This window comes from Corticium candelabrum, chromosome 22, assembly GCF_963422355.1.
Source record: "Corticium candelabrum chromosome 22, ooCorCand1.1, whole genome shotgun sequence".
NCBI classification, from domain to species: Eukaryota; Metazoa; Porifera; class Homoscleromorpha; order Homosclerophorida; family Plakinidae; genus Corticium; species Corticium candelabrum.
Genome location: NC_085106.1, coordinates 5,452,593 through 5,476,927, shown reverse-complemented (window position 1 = coordinate 5,476,927; position 24,335 = coordinate 5,452,593). Strand labels below are relative to the sequence as shown.

Genomic DNA, 24,335 nt, shown 5'->3' with positions numbered 1-24,335 from the left:
GTACGGGACGTGAATAGTTGACTGTAGCTAGAGGTTACCATGGCCAGTCAGCTTCTGAAGGTGTTTCTTGCATTTGGTTGCGAGTATACACAATCCCTAGCTACAACACAAAATGATAGGGCGACGGAACTTCATGAGGCTTTTTCGTCGCCATTTGGTCACTTGCACAAATCGTAAGCCTTCCTAGACTGCCTGTCTGTGATACGTAGGTCTAGATGATAGGATCACACCCTGTCTCTCGTGCAACCCGCTCAGCAATTATATCAGCTGCTGCAATGACAGCTAGACTACTAGAACTCATGATGTCTATCTGCTTGCAATTTTGCAGCTCCACACACTATCTAATGTGAGCATGAATACATTTTTAGGCCTCCAGAAGAACCAGTGTGCTCATACTGCACAAGCAGCTATCAACGATTGCCACTGATTCAAGAGCAATGAAATATACCTGTTACACTTCATAATCAATTTGATCTACATTTCAAACTCAAAATAAACTGTAAACACATTACTACTTCAGTAACAGTAACCTCTGTCGTCTAAAGTACTGTAACAATTTTAAGCTTTTAGCACCATAAATCAACTTCAGTTAATTAGAAAGTATGAGTTCATTGTTCACTCTCTCAGAAGTTATGTCCTAGATCTCTTTCGCCTTCATCAGAATCTGAGTACAATTGATCATTACGACTTTGCCATGGTTGACTGAGAAAAAAAGGAGAAGCTGAAAAAATTTGTATCCTATGTAGAAATGTTGATGGTTAATTATACTATTATATAATGCAACCTACTTGGTGGATCCCTTGGTGATCTTTCGACCTGTCTCCTGCTAACAGTGACTGAGCTTGGGCGAGGTGTGCTTGCTAGTCTTTTTAACATCCCACTAGCAAAAGCACGAGCTTGTTGAGTAGCAGAGCCAACCTCGTCCCCAGCTACCAAGACTACAGAGGAATTTCCATTTGTATGTGCTGCATCCTATGAAAATAACAAAACACAGTTAATAAGTAGGCTTCACACCACAACTTGTGACCATCATAATATCATCAACCTTGCTTCTTTTCTTGATAGATGTGCTGCAATCACTTTTTTTACTTTTTGGAGTTGGACTAGAACAAGAGAACAATAAGCAGCTTCAGTCCTACATAGATGTCTGTGGTTATTTTGCTAATGAAAATTTGCTGCAAATCTTGCAAGAAAAGTGCAGAAACAGTGTTTAGATGTACAAAAAGATGTATGGAAAGTGACTCTGTAGTCATACTACATGAATCAAGAAATTAAACTATCTAGGGATTTTGGCAAGATTTGATGGCAAAGATACATCTCTAGTTGAATCTTGAAATCTTGAGTGAGGCAGTTTTATGCTGCAGCAAATGCAACAACAGGAAAAGTTAGGTTCAGTACATAGAAAGTACATTAGGAAAAGTAGATGGTGTTTGAGAAACAACTTTCCCTGTTCTGAGCTATGGATGTCATATGTGATTCACACAGTGAAGACTGAACAGATGCCGTGAACATTGCATGACAACATTATACACACACACCACACCACACACACGCACGCACACATGCACACATGCAAGCATGCACGAATGCACGCATGCACGCATGCCCGCAGGTGTGCACACGCACGCACGTGCACACACACACACACACACACACACACACACACACACACACAAACACACACACGCACACACACATGCACATGCACACACACACACACACACACACACACACACACGCACACACACACACACACACACACACACACATGTATATACTAGCTCACTGACCCGTTCTCAGCACGGACAGGTTAGATTATTCCTGTCCAGAGACATACATCGATCTGGGCAGCAGAAACTTGAAAGTCAAGTGCAGTTTCTTATGCTCACCCTTTAACATTACAGCCTAATAATTAATTGCCACGCAGGCATGATTTTAGCACACTGTTTGCACTCCATTTTTAAGTTTTCACACTCTCAGTGTAGCACTCTGTGCAAGCAACGTGTAAGTTGGATTCGGTGCAAGTGCATTGACACGTCTCTTCAGTGATTGAGTCTTTTCGGAACCTTTTAAACAGTCCTATTGTTTGTATTAGACGTCGTAACACTTCGAAGACGTTGCTGCCGTTGCAGGGAACAGGTGTATCAAATGCCAAATGCATACACTGTACTTGGGCAAACCAAAGGTATTAAATACCTGGATATCCTACTCAAAATATCTTGTCTTTTACTACGTCGCCACCGGTGTAGCAGCGGATTTGCTTGTTAGATGTAGCCGGCGATAAATGACATGCTCTGTGCATGTGTACCGTTCAGGGTCAGAAATAGGCAGTCTAAATTTGGTGGAGATCCGAATTGCGCTGTTCCAGAGAATTCAAAGTTAGTGCGTGAGTGGAGGCGGGTCCTCCTGGAATATTTTAAAATACACTCAAGCACGTTTCGTACCCACTGAACAACATTTTTCTTTTCGGAAACTCTATCTCTCTGCTCTACACGAAGCTTTATGTTTACAGCTTGCTCAGATAACCCAGTCTGATGGGACAGCTAGATAGCATTGTGATGTAACAATGGCAAGTGAAAAAAACAATGACTATATTGAAATTTAAAGTGAGCAATGCACACATAGATAAAGAAACAAAACTACCCTATGAGATTGAGGTCACGTAACAGAACTTCCTTCAATTTGAGTCTATCTATCAGAAGCATGCAGTCTCCTTCCTGAATGACAAACAGCACTATCTCGTTCTACGTTGCACCCCAAAAAGAGACCTGACTGAAGTTGGAGGTCGACACCACCCTGCCTATGTCTTACTCATCCCGAGTTATGCCTGTACCCCATGTTTAGCCTCGTGGGTGATCCGGTCTACCTGGCTATCAAACTTATACATATATACAAACAAACACTGTCAATTTTAGTAGTATATACTAGCTCACTGGCCCGTTCACCGCACGGGCAGATTAGATTATTAGTTGTTATTATTGTTGTATGCATTTAGAAAGCATTATGATGTAACAAAGGCATGTGGACAACAATGAATGACTTAGGAGAAAACAAAACTATACGCTATGAGATAAAGCCCAATTAATGCATTTTCCTTCAAATTGAGTCTACCAGGGGCATTCAGTCTCCTTCCTGAATGACAAACACCATATAAAGGTAGTTCTACAGCACTGTGTCATTCTCACGTTGCACCTCCAAAAGGGGACCTGACTGAAGCTGGAAGCCAACGCCACCTTGCCCATGTTGTTACCCATGCCAAGTTACGCCTGTACCCAAATTTTAGCCACGTGCGTGATCCGATCTAGTCGGCTATCAAACTTATAAATATATACAAACACCATCAATTTTAGTATTTACATATATATATATATATATATATATATATATATATATATATATATATATATATGTATATATATATATATATATGTATGTATACAGACTTGGACAAAATTATAGGGACACCCCGCTATGGGTATGTAGTAACACAATAAGTAGGTCACAATTTACCAACTATCAATATTCCTAACAACTTAGTAGTTCCGCTTTGATTGTTAGGTTTCTTGAGAATACTGTAGACCCTAAATAGTTTTCTTTATGTTTCGCATTGTGGAAAACGAGAGCTAAAAGTGTATGACGTCATGACTGCGTAAGCGTTGTAAGTTAGACTCTCTCTGATTTTGTTTAGTGGCTTTTAAAAAAGCCGGTTTTAATAACGTGAAGCAGAATTGAAGCCCTTCACCAGTTCCTCAGTACCGAGTGTTCCCGCCTCTCGCCCTCCTGATTGCGTCCAGACGTCGTGGAACACTTTCTGCCAAGTTCCGGATACACGAGGCTGGAATCTGCTGTCACGCCTCTTGTAAAGCATTTCAGAGCTCAGCTGCAGTTCTCGGTTGGCAATGGTTGGCAGCAGTTTTGATTTCATGCCACAACTTCTTGATTGGATTCGCATCAGGCGATTTTGGCGGCCAGTCCAACTGTGTGACGTCATGCTGGCGTAGCCATTGTCTTGTTGATCGAGACGTGCAGACTGGCACATTGTCCTGCTGGAAGACAAAGTCTTCTCCTATCAGTGCCGCTGTGTCTGTAAGCATGTGCTCTTCCAGAACCTGTTGGTACGCCGTGCTGTCCAAACGACCTTCCAGTTTCACCAGAGACCCCAAACCATGCCAACACATCCATCCCAACAACCATCACACTAGCCACGTGCTGGACCGTACGGTCACAACATTCAGGGAGAAATTCCTCACCTTTGCGACGCCAAACGTACAGAGCACCATCATTTCCTATGCTGACTTTTGACTCATCTGTAAAAAAACAGATTTCCAGTCATCCAAAGTCCATTGTGTGTGAGTGGTTGACCATCCCAGTCGCAAACGCCAATGGTTTTCTGTTAGCAGTGGGTTTTTTTCTAGGCCTCCAAGCGTTGATTCCTGTCTCACTGAAACGACGACGGACTGTTCTACTTGACACCTGCTTGCCAATTTCATCAGCCAGCTGCTACGAGAGCAGTTGTGATGGTGCTCTGCAGTTCTGCAGTGCCATTCTCTTCAGTCAATGATCTTCCTGGATTGTCGTTGCCTTCCCACGTCCAGGTCGTTTTTCATAATCGCTGCTGCCATGGGAAAGCCGTTGCAGGTACTGATGAACCGAATTCCTAGAGCAGCAGACAAAGGCTGCAATCTGACGCACTGAGTGGCCAACTGAGTGAAGGGCGTCAATTTTCCCTCGCGTTTTTGGACTCAACTGTTTGCCTCGAGGCATCACTGCAACTCGTCAAATATCGCACGGAACAAGACTCTGCAACTGCGAGCAGCTGAACGTTCAGGCTAATGTATCGCCTAAGTTTGGCGGTCTCAAGGGCAGCGGTTTTAGTCCAGCTGACATTTTGGTGGTAGCGGTTTGAGATTTTGCTACGTAAAACATGGATCAGAAGTGGCATGTCAGTGTTCTTTGTTGCTGTAACTTTTATAGTTTTTGTCTTAGCAGGATTGTTTTGTAATTAATTAGTATCACATGATTTTTTGAATACGTTGAATTTTGTTTATTGCTTAAAATGGCAAAAAATACAAATTGTGATGACATGCACGAAATCCATGCGCAAAAACAGATGATTCACCTTTTTCATAATGTTGATAAGAGGACCCACAAAATTGCTTTCACTCTCTACTACAGAGCATTTTTAGATTGTGTGCCAAGAATGAGCGTCCAAGAGCGATGAACGTGTACAAAGACAAGAAAAGTAGAAATGGCTGTCTTCCTTCTTCACAGCAAACTAGATGCGCAGTAGGTAGTCAGTACAGCTGCAATCTTGAACTCACGCTATGCTACGTACTAACAATGGTGCAATCCATTAAAAACGAAATTCAAAAAACATTTGGTTTCGCTAGAGAAAAATTCAGTGCCGAAGTTAGACTAGACACAAAAATGCCAGGTGTCCCTATAATTTTGTCCAAGTCTGGAGTGTGTGGAGTGTGTGTGTGTGTGTGTGTGTGTGTGTGTGTGTGTGTGTGTGTGTGTGTGTGTGTGTGTGTGTGTGTGTGTGTGTGTGTGTGTGTGTGTGTGTGTGTGTACAAGCCATGTAGCCTGTTCTTCGCCGGAGCTAATTAATTAAGTTAATTAACACAATTCCAGCATCTAGACTCTTGGGGCATTATAAAATTCAGTTAGCTAAGCAAAGACACCCATGGACGACGATAAAGTGGATATCAGTCATTGAAGCATTGAGTTTCACGGCAGAAATTCTTTGAAAAATGCTTGGAGCAGTAGTTGTCAATCACGCAAGGCGAATTTTTGTTGAGGGGTCCGCATGGTTCGTGGATAATGTTGGCCATGACAATTTTGATAAACTTCTGATAAACCCGTTTAATTAAACATGCATACATACATACATACATACATACATACATACATGCGGACATACATATAGACAGACAGACAGACAGACAGACAGACAGACAGACAGACAGACAGACAGACAGACAGTTTGTGATGTGTATTGACCCTATTGGGTCTCTTGAACATTCTAAATAGTTTTAGTTGTAATAGCATTCATTTATGAAAATATATGAATTTTGACAGACAGACAGACAGACAGACAGACAGACAGACAGATACTTTAGAAAATAAATACTTTATAGATAAACCTGATAAACCTGACCAAGTCACATCTAAAGTCGCTGCTATTCGACATGCCCGTTAAATGTCGTCACTTCAAAAGTGTTGCTGTCGCTGCACAGAACAGGTGCAGCAAACGTGAATGTCTGTATACAAACCACAGGCTAAGAGACTTTGTTAGTGAGACATCAGAGTCAATATACGCATATATAGTTGTTATCGTTTCAAAAGACGGCACCCAGTAAGCGCTTTGCACTTTATAAGTATAGTAGCTAAAGAAGAAAAATTAGCGTTTGCGGGTGGTATAATTCCAAAAATTGTAAAGTTATTGCAGTAATCAAGTTATATGTTTATTGCTTGCAAGTGGAGAGCATATCTTCATATATATATAAATTGATGTTTGTTCTTCATTCAAACAATTAGTTCGACAAGTAACAACTCCAAATAACAATTCATCCAAATGCGGAACCAAATAACACGAAGAATGATAGCCGTACAGCAAAACTAAATAATCATTAGCCCTCACCCACCCTATAGGTGGTAGGAATTACGCTAGCACCTAGATAGTAGCTATCTGAGCGAAGAAAACGTAACTTAACTTTCGCCAATCGTCCATTATTTGGCACGTGGAGTAGCCCCATCTCACAATCTCACTGTAGGGTAGGTCCATGGACGTTTTACTCTAGAGACAAAATCTAACAAATGTGCACATGGACACGCACATGCACACACAGCTATCTCCGTAACTGACCCTATGGTCGATGTCGAACGGCGTGGAGGGCTTAACATTTGTCCATTATCAATTTGTGTCAAAAAAGTAAAAGAGCCTCGTCTTTTGGAACAACAGCGTGGCTTCGCCCTGGAAGAGGTACTATTGACAAAATTTGGGTAGTGAAGCAGGTCATTGAGAAGGTCATAGAACATGATTCAAAGTGTACCTATTTGATTTGTTGACCTATCTAAAGCGCTTGATTCAGTACCTAGACATGCCCTCTTTTTTACTGTTGAAAGAATACGGTGTTGATGAAGAAGTCTGCAGGCTGATTATTGACATATATAATTGATACAGGATGCATTGTGAGGACTAAACGTGGAATGTTGGATATATTTAGAGTAACTACAGCTGTCAGGTAAGGTTGCTGCTTATCTCCAGTTATATTTAACACCTACATGGACAAGATAATCCATGAAGTTCTCTCCTCGGTTGATAGGCGTGGTATTGAGATTGAATACAAAACTAAAAGCGATCTATACACGAATTATCGATCTCATGCAAAAGGCCATACTAAGATTGCAGAAGGAATGTATGCAGATGATTTACTGTTATTCAAGATCTCCTGGTTGTCTACGACAATCTCTATATGCTTTGCATAAAGCTTGTATCAAGTGGGGTATGACTATCAATGTTGAAAAACTAAAGCACGCTCACATCTCCATGGATGGCCATCACTTGCAGAATGTTAATGAGTTTTATTATCTGGGTACTGTCGTTAACAAGTCTGGAGGATGTTGTGAAGAAATTGAAAATAAAATTGTTAAAGCCAGGACAGCATTCAATTTTTGGAAAAAACCAGTCTTTTCCAATAGATATTTCTTTAGAACCATTAAACCGAAAGCCTTCTGAATTCTTGCTGTTGTATGGCTGTAAGACTCGGCTTGTGACTCAAGCAAACATTCGAAAGCTGAACACATTTCACATGAGATGTATTAGGATGATTCTTGGAATGTCTAAATGGCATAAAATAACAAAAAAGAAATTCTGGCCATAGCAAACAAAGATCTCATATAATTCAAACAGCTTCTACGTAGTAGATTTCTTAATCATAAACGTCCAGGTCACAGTACTCGGCAACCCTGGGTTAATGTAGTTCAGAAAGACTTAAAATCGTTAAACTTATCTATAGAAGATCCAAATAGTCGCTCAGCTTGGCGATCTATTCTGAACTCTGGTATGGCTGAAATTCAGATGTGTGTGTGTGTGTGTGTGTGTGTGTGTGTGTGTGTGTGTGTGTGTGTGTGTGTGTGCGTGCATGCGTGTGTGTGTGTGTGTGTGTGTGTGTGTGTGTGTGTGTGTGTGTGTGTGTGTGTGTGTTAAACAGAGAATATATATATATATATATATATATATATATATATATAGTAAAAGAATTCGTAAAGCATTCAACACCTTCAGATCTCCTTGTAAAATCCTCTGGTATCAGAAATCATTCAAACAATCCATTCAACTAAGAATGCTCAACGCAGCTATCATACCAACTCTTCTTTTGGCAGTGAGGCTTTGACACCTCTGTCTCAGCATATCAAGAGACTGCAGAGTTTCTGCATGCGTTGCTTACGAATCATCTTGGCCATATCAGTAGAGAAAAGCAGAGGAATGTTCGGGCTAAGGCAAGTATTGAGGCTGTGAAAGCAATGATTAGAAAGAGAATGTGGTTAGGCCACGTAGCCAGGATGGAGCCTCATCATATTCCAAGACAACCGCTGGTTTGCAAGTTTAAAGGGGGTAAACGTTCTGTAGATGGTCAGAAGCTGAGATGGGTCAATGCTGTGATGAAATATTTGAAGAATTGCAAGCTTAACAAACAATGGATGCACATTGCCCAAGACTGTGCTAAGTGGAGGTCTATAGTGGATATTAGCTGTAGCTACAAAGTTGAATGAGGAAGTTGAGGAGATGGAAAAGATGAAAAACGACAAAAGGAAGAAAGAAATGAGGGGGAACAAATATCAGATCAGACCGACCTACAGTGTACTCAGCCTGGTTGCACCTTTACAACCTAAAACAAAGCAGGTCTTGCCAGTCACCAAAGACAGAAACATGGAGCAGCAGCTCAAGAGATTCTCTTTTGTTGTCACCACCACCAAAACTTTAACAGCAAGGTTATATAGAAATCCTATGAAGTTGCACAACCAAAATCCAAACAGAGTCAAGATTACATTGGGGACAATAAAGTCCTATGACGTAACAATGTGAACTGTACCACTTACTCAAGTGAATGCAAAACATGGATGGATGGATGGATGGATTAATGGATAGATGCATGGTGTGTGTGTGTGTGTGTGTGTGTGTGTGTGTGTGTGTGTGTGTGTGTGTGTGTGTGTGTGTGTGTGTGTGTGTGTGTGTGTGTGATTGTTTCAGATGGTTCCAACGAAGGCTGACAGTACAATGATGTATAACAGAGACCTAGCACTCACACTATTTCACCATGGACTTGTTGCATCATTGGACTTGTTGCATCATTGGACTTGTTGTCTCCCTGGTAGTTTTTCAACAGGACAGAACAAGTGTGCAGGGTTGACACACCTTGGTATTCTTCTTCCTTATGACTAGGGCGCATTTCTTTATTCTCCACCAGTACCGGTACGGTAGTGTTGTATACATAAAGAAATACCACCTTACCCAGTAAGGTTCACAATCTCAACGGGATTAGTTGGTGGAAAATAAAGAAATGCGCCACTAATTTGATTCTTGCAGAACAGTTTCAGAATCTCGGAGACCATAATTTTGTGGTCAAGCATCCCGTTCACGACGTTCCAGTGGTCGTTTCTGTGCTTATGGACCTCATGGTGCTAAAACAAAACCTGGATGCATTCACAACCAGATGCTTTAACATCCTGAACTTGTAGCTAGTACATGTCTAAATTATTGCAACAATGGGTGCAAGTTATTTGTGTTATAAAGATTAGATAAATAGTAGAATACTGAACTGTACTAAATCAACAACAAAGGTAATAGCTGGCAAAGGCTGATTTGTCTCCCTGTATTCTGAGCAGTAGTGGGCGTGGTTCCAACAAGACCAGGTGAGTGTGTTGCCATCAGTGACATTCACATACGAATTTTTTTGGGCAGTAAAAAGTGTGGTAACCCTGCAAGTGTGTGTGTGTGTGTGTGTGTGTGTGTGCGTGTGTGTGTGTGTGTGTGTGTGCGTGTGTGTGTGTGTGTGTGTGTGTGCGTGCATGCGTGCGTGTGCATGTGTTCTTCTGTGTCATAAAGTCATCTTATTGTTTGCACGTAGTGATAGCTATGGAAACTGTAGCAAGTTTTGTAAGTGCAATGCAAAGAATACAATACAATAATTATATAAAACCTAGGACACTCTCTCACCTAGCCTCTGCCTTGGCAGCCTTTCTAGAGAAACGCTCCAAATCAAATGGTTTAGGATCAGGACGTCTCCACACAGGACGCTGTGTACTGTTCCTAGGCCTTGCACTAGCCTCTGATGATTGCTTGCGTTGCAAAGCCTTAGAGGGTTTACCATCAGTTGCCACACCACTCTACAGATGACAAACTGACTTTAGTGACATAATATGGATGCACACCATGAGGAACTATGACAATTGAATGGATTATCAGTCACTACGTTAAAAAAGACTAACCCTAGGATGTTTTAACAACAAGATAAATTGCTAACTCTATGCATAAAAATTACTAATTGTTTTGAAAACATCTTGCAGACCATGACCAATTCAGGAGTAATCATTGATCAACATCTATTGACTGAAGACCAGAGACTTCATTAACTTGACAGCTGTTGTGACAGACCTTCTAAATATATGATTCAACACGCCTGAATAAGAGTACAGTTTCTGGAATCCATAATAAAACCCAACTTTGACCAGAAACCATTACAGATGTCAGGACACACATAAGAAGATATACACTGTTTACAATTGAACCGGGTGTTAGATTTGCCCTCCATGACATTCAACCAATACATAATCTTCTTTATTGTTATCACCATGCCTCAGTGCAACACTTAGATACAGTAATTGGCTGCATTCACTCTCTTGTGACAATTTAGTACATGCTTTAAACTAAAAACTTTGATATGCAGAATCCCTAACCTTGCGTATTGTCCCGTTTACTAGACTGGCTGCGCTATTGAGAAAAATACAAGAATCATTGTGATTAGTCTCATGTAGCTAGACCCTTTTCCGCGCAAGACTAATTGTGTATTTTCGCAAGTATAAAGTGAGAGTGAACAGAGAGTAGACTGACAAGTGCAGTTTTACAGTGTGATGCTATAAAAAATAATACCAGCGATAACAATCTAACCCTAGCGCACGTCATTGGTTGTTTGTTGGTCTACACTGGCATTGCTGTACTCTAGCACTATCGCACCTCGGGTAATAATGCTTGGGTAATAATGCACAAACAAGTGTAATTACCTATTAGGCTTTCTAGGTCTATAATGTAATGGTGATAGTTACACAACAAGACAGCTCCAGTTGCTGTTATGTGATGTTAGAAAGTATAGCATAGCACTGGAGCACACTTCTTTCTCTCTTTTGGTCTTCTGGAAAAGGCTAGAAGAGTCACAAGACATCTGGCTCTTCTACCCAAAAGGCAGAAGAGCAGAAAAAAGGTAATATGACCTTTGAGCCGTTCATTGGTAATTAACAGTTACGTAAGGCATGCAAGTAGGAAGCCATTCTACTCTCTAAGTTGTTCTGCTACACAATAATAGCTATCACTTTCGCTGTATACTTTCATACTACCACAAGTACTAAATAAAGCTCTTCTGATTCTTTTTTGATTGATTCCACATTTGGTTCCTCTGACGCAAATGTGCATGATTTAGCTCTTCTCTACCACTTTTTTGACGCCTCAATTCCAGAAACCCAGAAGAGACAAAGACATGCTAACTGCAAATAATTCAAGTCAGTTCACTTCAGGTACATATTATAATACTAAAATTTCAGAAAATACTAATAGCAAATGAGACAACTACAACTGTGGCAGCTGCATAATGCCCACAACTTTACTTTGGCTGTTTCTACTAGTACTACCTATACTAGTTATAATGAAAAACATTGTTGGAGCGAGGCGATCAAGAACAGACACAAAAACACAGTGATTGGTCAAAAGAGTTTTGTATAGAAGAAACTCTAGTTTAGATGTAGATAAACACAAACTGATTTGTACACTAGCTGAACACAAACCACTTAAGTGTTAGTTTAGACTGATGTGATTCCTCACACTGTACATACTCTAGCACAGAAATTTACCTGTAAATTTGGCCGCTTCAAATCAAGCTACAAGTACATTTCATAGTCATAGCTGGACGTGGATGCACGTTTTTCGGATATTGTGAGGACACACGCATGGAGATAAGAGTAGGGTTAACGTAAATTTCTTAGTAAGGGTGACGTGTTCTCACATTTAGTTACATATTTTGTCCAACGTCAAGCCATCTCTACGAGCTAGAGCCTGTTTTCACATTGTCTTATTAGTCCCGTGGGAATGGCAAGCAGCAACCTGGAGAGCCACACAGTACAGCTATTACACATACACCTGCATTATGACATCACAAACCATCAACTTTTGTGATTGGCTCAAACTTGACGTCATTTCGAGTCAGTCGGTCGATTGTACAAACACTCAGCTCAATACAGTACAGTACACATATGAAAGGTCCCGCCAAGACTCGCACCAAGAAGTGTACCACCATCTACAGCTAATTAGCTAACGGCCAAAAATCTTATAGACTTAGAGACAAGTCTCAAATTCACAATAAAGAAAAACTGCAACAGTGAATAGATACCATAGCATGTGCTAATAGTGAATACCATAGCATGTGCTAACACAACAAACCTTGCAATGCTGTTTATCATTTTGTTCAAATTCATGTTAATGCCACACAAATTGTTCTGTAGCGTTCAAAATATACAACAAAGCAACTCAAAAACTTCTCGTGCACACATGCAGCCATCCCAACTGCAAAATAACGGTGACCTTCTCATAGTTGGCATAAAAGCCAGAGCTCACCCATCACAACTGTCTCATTAATAGTTTAAACAGTCTTCACAACGGTCCATTTCAGTCAATAAACTCTGATGAACCCAGGTGAATGTCAAAAACAGTCCTGAAAACATTTATAATTATCCGAATCTATCTGCTGCATAAATAGTCAGCCTGGAAATTAAGGCCACAATATTACAGTAGTACCAATACGAACAGAAAAGTTTGAGACTAGATAGGTGTAGATGTTGTTGCTGATATACTAGGGGCCAGGGTTCTAGCCAGGCATACTAAGGGGTGGTGGGCCGTCACGCTTTACTTCTTAAAATGAAATGCCCGCCATGCTTTAGGATTGACCGCCACGCCATGTGAACAAACATTCCAGGTGGAATTAGTGGCTGGTTCACACTGAGCACTTTCACACACAGGGTTACCGTATTCGCCCGTAATAACGCCCATATTGAAATAACGCCCATATTGAAATAATGCCCATATTGAAATAACGCCCATGCCCATATATACGCCCATGTGTGACAGGTCAGAACTGTCAGCCCGAAAAAATGCCCATGCCAACTATACGCCCAAGCCCAAGTCTAAGCCCAGGATAGACATGCGCAGACAAAACAAAATGGGTCCGCAGAATATTCGTCTCTGTCTGTGCGTTTGATGAGGTGGTGTCAGTGTTGAGTGAAAGTGCTAACTGCTAGACTCATGTCTTCGTTGCGATTACCGACCCAAATGCTTTTGACCGGCTTCAGGTCGACCACTCGAGCTCTGCTTTGCGTGTGTATACATACATACAGTGTTTAGTTTCTGCATGTATGCTGATGCTATACGGATACCAGTACCTTTGATCATGCAAACAGATAATTGCAAGCATTTGGGTATTTCTTTCTTCAAGTATCTAGATGATGATTGGCCAAACGACAGCATTTGCGACCATGTACAGTATAACCTCGGTTATCCGAACACCTCTAGACAGAGCCAACCAACAAGCTGTTCGGATACGTAAAAACGTCAGATAAGTGAAGCCTCAGAGTCCCACACAGCCCTTGGGAGTCCCAGACCATACTTTCTGCATGATACACATGTTTATCAATGCAACATGTTGCACTACTTTACACTGTAATAGCTATTGCTTACATACAACTGGTCACAATTTCTATTGCTTGAAGGCTTAATACGTTAAAAGGAGAATCAGCTGTACATTAATTAACAGTTACATAACCCTACAAAAGAGCTTTACCTCAATGCACACACATCCTCTAATGGTTAGTCTGACTGGAAAAGTAGTCCATAACTATTGATTGCTTTCGAGCGTCTACCCTTTTACGAATGGCAATTGATCTTAGTTCTCGAAGCATGGATGTTTTGTATACAGAAGCCTCAGATTGATATTCCAGCCAAGTTAGACACCGTTCCAGCATTATAGCTGTGTTCCAAATGACTAATGGGGCAGCTGCTACCTGTGTCTTCTCCAGCTTCTTCATCATCTTCTTCTATTTCATCTGCAGTATCATTCCTTGCCATTTCACAAATTTCATCGTCAGAAAAAATTTGGACACCAGGATCACCCAAGTCAGCTTGAAGCCATTCGGAAACTTCATTTGCACTGAGTTGGAAGTTAAGTGCAGCAAAGTCGGTAATAAACTCATCTGTACAGTCTGTAGTCAGATCAGCTGCTGGTTCATTTCCTTCACATAAATTCACAGTGCTATATTACAATAACTTTCATCTGTGTCAGTGCTACAGTGCTTACCTGAGTCAAAAGAATTAGAGAAAAGAGGTATAATTTTTTCCCATGATCTTCGTAAGGTGCTAGATGAGATTTCATCCCAGGCTTCTGCAACCAACTCTATTACCATCTTCATGTCCACTGTCTTCAAAAAGTCAATAATTGATGTTCCCATCTCATCTGCTATGATCAGTCTGTGAAGCAGCTTTTTCCTATATCGATGCTTCATAGATTCTAAAACACCTTGATCCATTGGTTGGATAAGAGATGTCACATTAGGAGGGAGGAACTTGGCAACAATGTTTCCATCAGCACTAACCAACTCCTCAGGGTCAGGGTGGGCTGAACAATTGTGAATACGAAGGACTGCCTTAGGATTCAGACCACCTGATGAAAGTTTCTCCTTGACATAAGGAACAAAATTCTTGTGAAACCATTCCTTGAAAAGAAAAGATGTCATCCAAGCGTTCCGTTGGCCTGAGTAGTAAACAGGGAGCAAGTCAGTCCTAATGTTCCTAAAGCACCTTGGTCTTTGTGCTTTGCCAATGAATTGCAGTGGAAGTTTGATAATTCCTGAAGCATTAGCACAAGCAGAGTGTCACCCTATCTTTTGACTTCTTGTACCCATCTGCTGACTTTTCAAACGATGCTGCCAGGGTCCTAGTTGGCAACAAGCGAAAAAACAGTCCAGTTTCATCACAGTTGAAAATTTAATGTAAGGAGAGATTCTCATTTTGAACAAATGATTGGAAAGTTGAATGAAAGTCTTCAGCAGCTTCATCATTAGCAGACAGTTTCTCATCTTGAACCGAAAGGCTTCTTATTCCATGCCTCTCACAAAACTGCCATTGCCATCCTGAACTGGCTGTAAATTTGGTGTCCTCACCATTCATTTTCTCGCTAAACCAGACTGCTTTCTCGCAGAGCATCGCACCAGTGATCGGCATACCTTACATTCTTTTCTGTTGAAACCATACGTAGACAGCTTTGTCTAATTCTGAGACATCCGCTACTCGCATGACTTTTGCTGGTCGGGACATTCCCATTTCTACCATGTCTTTCTTATACGAAAGAATCTTTTCTTTATTGCGTCTGATGTCAGATATCGTTGACCTACCTACGTTATACTTCCGGGCGATCGCTGTTAGGGACAATGCCTCAAACAGTTGGAGAATATCCACCTTCTCGTCTATGGTAAGAACTGTACGCCTACGCCGCTTCTTTGATGGATTGCACTCATCTTTTTCTGTCATAACTCCCACAACGTGTACGACGCTCGACTCCCACAAGGTTTCTGCGCTTGTGCAGAGGAGGTTAGTGACGTCATTTCCTTTTCAGCCAAGTGTTCGGATATGCGAGGGTTCCAATAACCGAGTTCAGATAACCGAGGTTATACTGTCTATGCCTAGGACCAAAATAACGCCCATGCCCTAGTATACGCCCAGAAAAAAATTGTTACTTTTTCTAGACGCCCAGGGAGTTATTACGGCCAAATACGGTAACTCAGGTTAACTTGGGTTAGGATAATAGAGTAGAGTTATGATAACTCTACTCCAACCAACTTGCGTTCACACGTAGATAGAAAAGCAGTAATGCCGATAGAGGAACACATCAAGGAGAAGCCAATTCTTGTTGGCGCGATCAACTCTACAGCGTGTTTTTGCATATATTAGGGCGTGTCTTTGCTTAACTCCACTCTAACCCGCTTTAACCTGGTTTAGCCCTACTTGGAGCCAGGGTTAGCTTAACCCTCGCTTAACCCAAGTCTTAACCCGGGTTAACTTGGGTTTACTAAACTCGCGTTCACAAGACTGAGGTAATTGAAGTCTAACCTTAACCCGAGTTTGCACTAGCCAGTCCGACTACTCTTTGTTCACTCTTTTTTTATACTTACAGAAAGTGCTAATTATGGCCTCAGCAGGTGTGCTATTTACTGTGCTGGGAGGTCATATTTTTCCATATTGTGTGCTCTAACAGATCTTATTGCAAAGCATGATGACTAAGCGTCGTAATTAAATAAGGATGTGGCAATTCTATATAAACATACTTGTCCCTTACAAAACATTGATATGAAACAGTTCTTTCCACAAAGATCATCTTAAAAACAGCCAAGTTATTCAGACTAGGTTTATTAATTAATAAGCAAAGGAAGTCACAAAAAATCTCACCAGAGCTGCGTTTTCAAAAAACCATAACCACGGCAAAACCACACCCCTTTTAGAAAGCCACACCCTACCCCACACTTTGCCAGAAACCTCGTTAGAACCCTGTACCCCTATAGACAAAACAAATCAGACCTAAAGTAACACATTGGCAGTTTCATCCTACATATACAAAGGTAAATTAAACCATCAATGTCTTATAGACACAAAAATGAATTAGGAGCCATCTTTTAACTGTCGACATTTCACAAAAAATTTCTATTTGGAGGTAGGTGGTAAATGGTGGTCTTGCACTCTAAACCAAAAGTGAAATTGGCAATATGAACAAAGCTGACAGGTGCTTTGCAAGTACTACCTGACAGAACAAGAGTGTACAATGACCGGTTGAAGAAACACTCAATCATTGACATCATTTCAATTTTACACAATTTCACAGTAGTCATAAGCTAAAACAGCACAAAACGCTAATCTGCCTAAAGATTAAAAATTAACACATTAATAATGATTATTCACGGCTTCTTATAAAGTTTGCATTCACCAGAAGTATGAAGATGCGTGCATTATCTATTTTAAACAGCAAGTTATTTTTACTATTAATCTTAACTACAATTTGAGCCGGTAGATTGTGGTTCAACGTGCAGTTTCAACATTGCATATTTAAAACTTAAAAGTTGTCTTTGGGCTATTACTATATAAGGGTAACTGCAGCGCAAAAATCAAAATTCGTTTACGTTGGAAATTGATAGTTCTAGAACAGGCAGGAAAAACAGTTTTCGATTTTTAAGTTAAGTCTTCGCTGAGATGTAGCAGGTCAAAGTTGCTTCTGGTTCTTCAAGTTCCGGTAACGCGTTATAATGGGCGTGGTGTAGTGTAAACGTCACAGAGGGGAGACACATGTGCATCTGTGTAGTCAGCGGCCTGTAAAAATGACTACATCTTCAATTCCAAGGCAACGCTGCTAAGGTAGAGGCGACGGCAACAACAGTTATTCTTCTGAAGAGCCCTCTAGAGGTTTCTATGTGATGATAACGTTCCATCATCACATGAATCGCAAGATGAAGATCTGCTGGGAGCCATTCTAGTGGACTAGACCACACAGGTTTGAGTTTAGCGACAGTGTCTCTAAAGCTTTGAGATCGCCTGCTGCCTTGAAAGCGGACGAGGAAGAGAACAGGCTACCCGATAGCCTGCATGTAGAAGTAGGAGTAGCAAACGTAATCGATGCACATCCAGGTAAGTAACCAACCATCACAGGTGCAGCTGCGGTCATTGTGAGATGATGGGTACGTACTCGTGTGGAGTGCAGGCTGTCAAAACGTACTTGAGGTTGTCTCAAATAATGACACAATAATAATGTCGAATACTAGCAACAATAGTGGCACAGTGTACTGGTGAGTTCATGCAAAACTCTACTGCTGTGAGAAAGAGAACGAAATAAGTTGAAGTTCATACGTTAAATTCACGTTGACACAAGGTTTGACTTCACTGTACAGTATACTGTAATGCATACGACTGCATTCTCTACACACGATGATCAAGCACCTAGAGACACGAGTCTCTAGATAGTCATCAAGAGTCTGACCTCTCCTAGCCATTTGCAGTGCTTTTAGTCCTGCATGAGAGTCTTCCTTACCCTCCCACTTCTCAAATACGGCTCTCCTTTTCTTTCGCAAAGGTTCCAGAGAGCTACGATCTTGAAGTGTGGAGGCAGGTAGTTGGAAATGGTGGCCTCAATTTCGCTCTTCTACAACCCAGGCCAAGTTCTTGAATAAATTTGGCTGTACATATCTCAAAGCAATCAGGCTAAAAGTGGCTACTACACACTCCTGTTTACTCAGTAGGACGTGCTGTACTCAGTAGTCACCCAGACGACAAAACGTCTCTGTAATTGTCCTCCTTATTTGTGATTCCCGCTCTTTTCTTAGCTTGGGGATCTTTGGAAATCAAAACACACTTGCGTATGACTTGTACAAATTGGTGCATCCTGCAGCCACGCAACACGAAACCATTCTTTGCCACAGATTCCTTTGCTTACAACACACGCTAGCATGGAGTCTCCCCTCTGTGATGTGTATACTACACCACACCTGTTATAACGCGTTACCAGAACTTGAAGAACCGGAAGCAACTTTGACCTGCTATATCTCAGCAAAGACTAAACTTAAAAATCTAAAACTATTTTTCCTGTCATGTATGCAACTAGAACTATCAATTTCAACATAGAATTTTTGATTTTTCCATTGCAGTTACCCTTTAATATCAAAAGTGACATATGCTGGTAAATGTGCATGTACTTGTCTATTCTAGGCAATTGCTACTCAGACCCCCTAGTACATAAAACCTAGCTGAAAGCACATTTTAATTAATTCAATCATAAATGGCATCATACAAGAGCAAAGGTGTGGACATCAATTGTTCTATTTTCACAGTAGGGGTAAAGAGTCTAGGTAAAACAAAAAGATTATTGTTTTTCTAAAATGTTGACAAAAACAGACAGAGCCTTAGATTAGAGCAAAACAGATCACAAAAAGTAATGTTTGCCTATAACATAACACGTACATACAACATAATCTCCCATTGTCCGGTACACAGAAGTTTAGCACAGTAAACAAATACAATGGATAACCATACAAATTAATAGTTCCCATTTTATTTCTGTTTTGAGCAACTATGCCTGGCATCTGCACAGGCCTTCCATAGTTCTGCCCACAACAAGACGAACAGAATGAATGCTGACTTTGACATATCTTGTAATGTCAGCTTAGCTGCTAGGATCAGTCAAACGGACAGACATTTCATGCAAACATCAAGCCAGCTGGTCTTCTGGGCAACACCATGGTCTCGCAAATAACTGCAATTCACTGTAATGTAGTCTTTATCGTGAAACTTCGTGCTGTGCTACTTTCGGGCCAGCCTCCGCTTTGAAAATGCGGGTTAGGTACCAAGCATGCTCCAGACTGTACACCATTGGCGCTAAGCTCCACCTACACCAAATGTAGCTCAGTTATCTTACAGTAAACTACATGCAAACTAAATGGGAATGGTAACTATAGAGGGATCCTATGTTTTAAGACCTTAGAAGAGCTCTTTGCAACGAAAGTAGGATGCTATATGCCTTTTTCTCCCGGCAGTCTTGACCCTTTCCTCTCACGGAAGATGAGGCTAGTGCAATAAAACTCAAATGTAATTAGTGTTAGCCTTCGTTCTATTAATCTACGAAGAGAAACACTCATAGGGTTCAAATATGAGGTTCTCTTGGAGAGATCTGAGTAAGCAGACACATTCCTTTCAAACAGTGGCTGGGCAAAGTGTTACAGGTACAGAATGGCTTTGATTAAGTCTTAGACTTTTACCCGAGCGCAATGATGTGGACGGTGTAGCTACTAGTAGTACTGTAGTACACGAGTTGTTTAAACCTTGCACAGTGTTAGTCTCCTGTAGCCAGACCGTTTCTAAATATTTAGAAATGGTCTGGCTACACAAGACTAGCACAGTGTGTAGACTTGTGACCATGTCAATAGACTGCTCCTTCGTCATTCCCGGATTTTCAATCCTCTATCGCAGCTCATGAGGCATCTAGAAGCCATGTTGATCGCCAAAGCTGAGCACATTGGACTGCTACCTAAATTGACGTGGACATAGGACTAGAGAACAACGAGAAGGGGCGTATCTACATACGCAAGTTTCTCAAAGAGAACATCTACACTTCCTTGCACACACACACACACACACACACAACAACAACAACAACAACAACAACAACAACAACAACAACATAATATACGTAAACCTTGTGCGTGTTTCTCCTCGGAGATCAATAGAGCAAAGGCTGACACTAATTACTGCTGAGTTTTTTTATTGCGCTACCCTCATCTGCTATGAGAGAAGAGGATCAAGTCTGCTGGGAGAAAACGGCCTCTAGCATCCTACTTTCATTATAAAGAAGTCTTTTAAGGCCTTAATTAAAACACAAGATCCCTTTATAGTTACCATTCCTGTTTAGTTTACATGTAGTTTACTGGCAAGATAACTGAGCTACGCAGGCAATTCATTTGGTGTAGGCGGAGCTTAGCACCAACCTGGCACATGCTCCGTACATAACACACATTTTCTCCACTACCAAAGCGATGGCTGGCCTGAAAATAGCGCAGCACAAAGTTTCATGATAAAGCCTATATTTTGAGATCAGTTTGTATTTCTGTTAGAGTTCCCCTTTAAGTAGCCTTACAGTACCAAATATTTATGCAAGTAGGAAAGCAGGAAGTTCACTGACAAACATCGCTGTATTATAAAGCTACACAAATGTGTAAAATTTGTCACATCGCAATGCATGTTCAGGATGCTGTGCATGCAGCTGTCATTCACAGTCAATAAAACATACCTTAGATCCATTCATGAGCTTAGTTGAGTCTAAATCAGTTTCTATTTGATCAAGAACATTGGTTTGACTGATGGCCTGGACACACATAAGATAGTGTTCCTTCCAAGCTCCTCTTTCCAGCCTGCTTGGAATAGAAGGTAACAGCCATCCAAGACGAAGACATTTTGGGGCCCAAATGCAGTCCTCCTCAGTCAAATATTTCCAATACCAACACACCTCACAAAAATGACAACAGAATATAATAATCAATGCTACAAAGTATGAGGGACCACTACTACTGAGTAGTGTTTACCTTTGCTGCTCTGCAAAGACTCCTTGGGTCCAGATGACAAAAAATATAAAGAGAAATGCAACGAGGTAGAACACGAGTAAAGTCATTAGCTTCTACAGGTGCAATTGACATGACTATGTTTTGAACATGTTGTAGTTGTGGCTGCTTGCATCGCTTGAGCAGTTGGCTCAAAAACTGCTTTCTCTGAGCACCAGTCCACATGTCAAACTACAATATCCAGCAACAAATAGAAAACAGTACAAAAACATCAGCTAGCTCTTACATAGTGTAATGTGCAAAGGGATAAATCTAATATATAAAGCTCAAATTATTATTATTAATATATACTTATATAATTAAGGCACGTGCACACACACACACGCATGCACACACACACACACACACACACACACACACACACACACACACACACACACACACACACACACACACACACACACATGGTCATGCTTGCCTCCACAAGGCAACAAGTCCGGTGGTGAAAATAGTGTGAACACTGGATTGCACCTTGCTGTTCCCTTATAGGTTTCTTTCTCTATTCCACACATTTGTGTCTAATCTTATCACTGTCTTCTAATGGTCCTGGAGCACACCTCACACATCACATCTCTGACTGCCACAGAAGCACATACCTGGAGCACATACCCCATTCTCTCTCTCCAACGTTCTAAACCATCATAACACAATGCACTCCACCCCACTCTCGACCTCACAGCCTCAACATACCATTCCTCCTCTGATACCTCAATGTCTCTAAAGTCTCTTTTGGGTTGATTTCGGTATTCTATGGTCTGTAGCAGTAGCTAGATGTCCCAACCATTCCAACCTTTTCTTCTTCACTTTCTCAGATGCAGTCAGAGTCTTCTCATCTCCCCGCCTCCTCTGTGCAGTCGCTGAGCTAAACGCATGTGAATCACAAGAGAAGGAGGAGCTTCGTCATAGTGACGTGGGACCCCGGATTCGGTTTCATAGCTTGGATAAGGCTAATTCGATTTCTTAAGAAGCTCATTAATGTAATTGCGTTTGATACATGAAGCGCAGAGGCTGCAGATAGCACTTGAACACGAAAGCCAGTGAAGCTGTTGATGGACGAAGTGCTGGTCAATAATGAGCTCAGGAATGGCCTACATGGAACTGGTCCGCTAAACCTACACTCTCTCCAGCAACGTTTCTTTCTACTGAATTCATCTGCAGGTTTGTGCGAACTGAAACGTAGCAGTGTTCACCACTTTTGCGTGTCTACTCTGACATCTACCGTCTGTGGGGGAAATGGTGTGACAACTGCCGGCCCTGTTTCAATCAGTGGTTCATCAAAGCAGTGGCATACAGCTTGTTGACCTCTCCAGACGGGAACAGAGTCCACGTCATGATCAGATTGGCGTGTATTGCTAACGCAGTCTATCTGACGGTACTTTCGACTCAGCAAGCAGCTCTTTTGTACAATATTGGGTCTCCTCACAATGAACTGGAAACATCTAGGTATGGAAAAACAGCAGTGCAGTGGACCTACAGTACCATGTTCAGGAAGTGTAGAGTTGACACATAGTTGCATGTGTTGTGTACTATGTACGACTTGTTTCACTGCACGGACACTGAGTGCTACATATATACACTAACCACTTACAATAAATGAGTTCATTTCTCAAACTACCGCGCTGCAGATCTAGATTAGTAGTCCTAGATTCGGCAGTGTACTGTTGGTGAAACTGAATGCTGAAAAGGAGTCGTGAAACAGTGAAATATTACATGGCTGAGCTATATACGTATTAGAAGCAAACCGTGATGTCAACTACGTTTTTCGTGTAAAACAAGCAAGTGCATGAAGCAATGTCGCATGTTACTCAACTTTCATACCTGCATGCTTAGCTAATTGAAGTAGCCTTATCCAAGCTACATCACTGCAATGTTCTCAAAAGCAACCAGGCTCTTCTCGCGCTGGAGCAATTCTGGCAAAAGCTCCTCCTCCTCCTGGTGTGATTCACGTGCGTTTAGCTTAGCAACTGAGCGGAAGAGCCTGGCTTGCGAGGCTACTCCTTGTGCACTTATGCAATTGTGATGTGCTCAGACCACCGTTGCCTGTTGAAAATGCCCAAGATACTTTTAATGCATCAATGGTGCTTCTTCTCTTGCTTTCTGAGAAGGACTCAACATTCTGCTCAACAACAACAGCACACACACACACACACACACACACACACACACACACACACACACACACACACACACAGACAGACAGACAGACAGACAGACAGACAGACAGACAGACAGACACAGACAGACACAGACAGACACAGACAGACACAGACACAGACACAGACACAGACACAGACACACACGCACGCGCACACACACACACACACACACACACACACACACACACACACACAATTACAATCTCAATTGAAGTCTTTTCATCTTACCCAACGACAGACAAGTGTTTTTCTCTCTTGGTAGACCTAATTATGATGTCACGCGCGTTCGGCCACGCGAGTTAGAGGCATTAGAATCAAATAGGCTAGAACAACTCAAAAATCACGTTTCTCACCTTTTCATTCGTAGGAGCGTGATTCATAGGTGTCCAAGCGCTCTTCGCACAGCGACTTGGAGAATCAGCAGAACTAGCAGAGGACATTTTTTGTCAAACCATTTAGAGTCCCGTATCTAGTTTCGGATGCCGTGTAGACTCAGTCTCGTGTAGAGATACCAAAGCACAGACACAAACCGAATCTATTTGTTGCAGTAGCCTAAAATCTCATCTTCCAAACAATCGTATGGGCAGCTTCGTCGTGTTTCGTTCATAGCCGTGGTGTAGTCGTCAGAGTTGAGTGAAATCACGCCCTCTAGTTACCCGAAACACGCTAGATCGTCATTTTTCGAGCAAATTTAGACACTCTGTAAAGATTTTG

The 24,335-nt window shown here is 41.4% G+C and overlaps 1 protein-coding gene across 3 annotated transcripts; it reads right to left on the bottom strand.

The window, feature by feature from the left end:
• Window positions 1-433: 433 nt before the first annotated feature.
• Window positions 434-24,064, bottom strand: LOC134197496 (F-box only protein 16-like). 3 transcript variants are annotated; one of them, XM_062666829.1, is made up of 9 exons: window positions 23,975-24,064; window positions 23,850-23,885; window positions 21,430-21,636; window positions 21,138-21,353; window positions 16,763-16,869; window positions 10,223-10,392; window positions 1,046-1,103; window positions 789-972; window positions 434-721 (listed from the first exon to the last, which is right to left on the bottom strand). In XM_062666829.1, coding segments are annotated over exons 1-6 (654 nt in total). In that variant the 5' UTR covers window positions 24,062-24,064; the 3' UTR covers window positions 434-721; window positions 789-972; window positions 1,046-1,103; window positions 10,223-10,391. The 3 variants fall into 3 exon arrangements, 2 of the variants coding, with proteins under 2 accessions (XP_062522813.1, XP_062522814.1); XM_062666830.1 differs by lacking the exons at window positions 434-721; window positions 789-972; window positions 1,046-1,103 and adding an exon at window positions 5,573-6,799 and having other exon boundaries at window positions 23,975-24,063; XR_009972657.1 differs by lacking the exons at window positions 16,763-16,869; window positions 21,138-21,353; window positions 21,430-21,636; window positions 23,850-23,885; window positions 23,975-24,064 and having other exon boundaries at window positions 10,223-10,741.
• Between the last annotated feature and the right edge of the window lie 271 nt (window positions 24,065-24,335).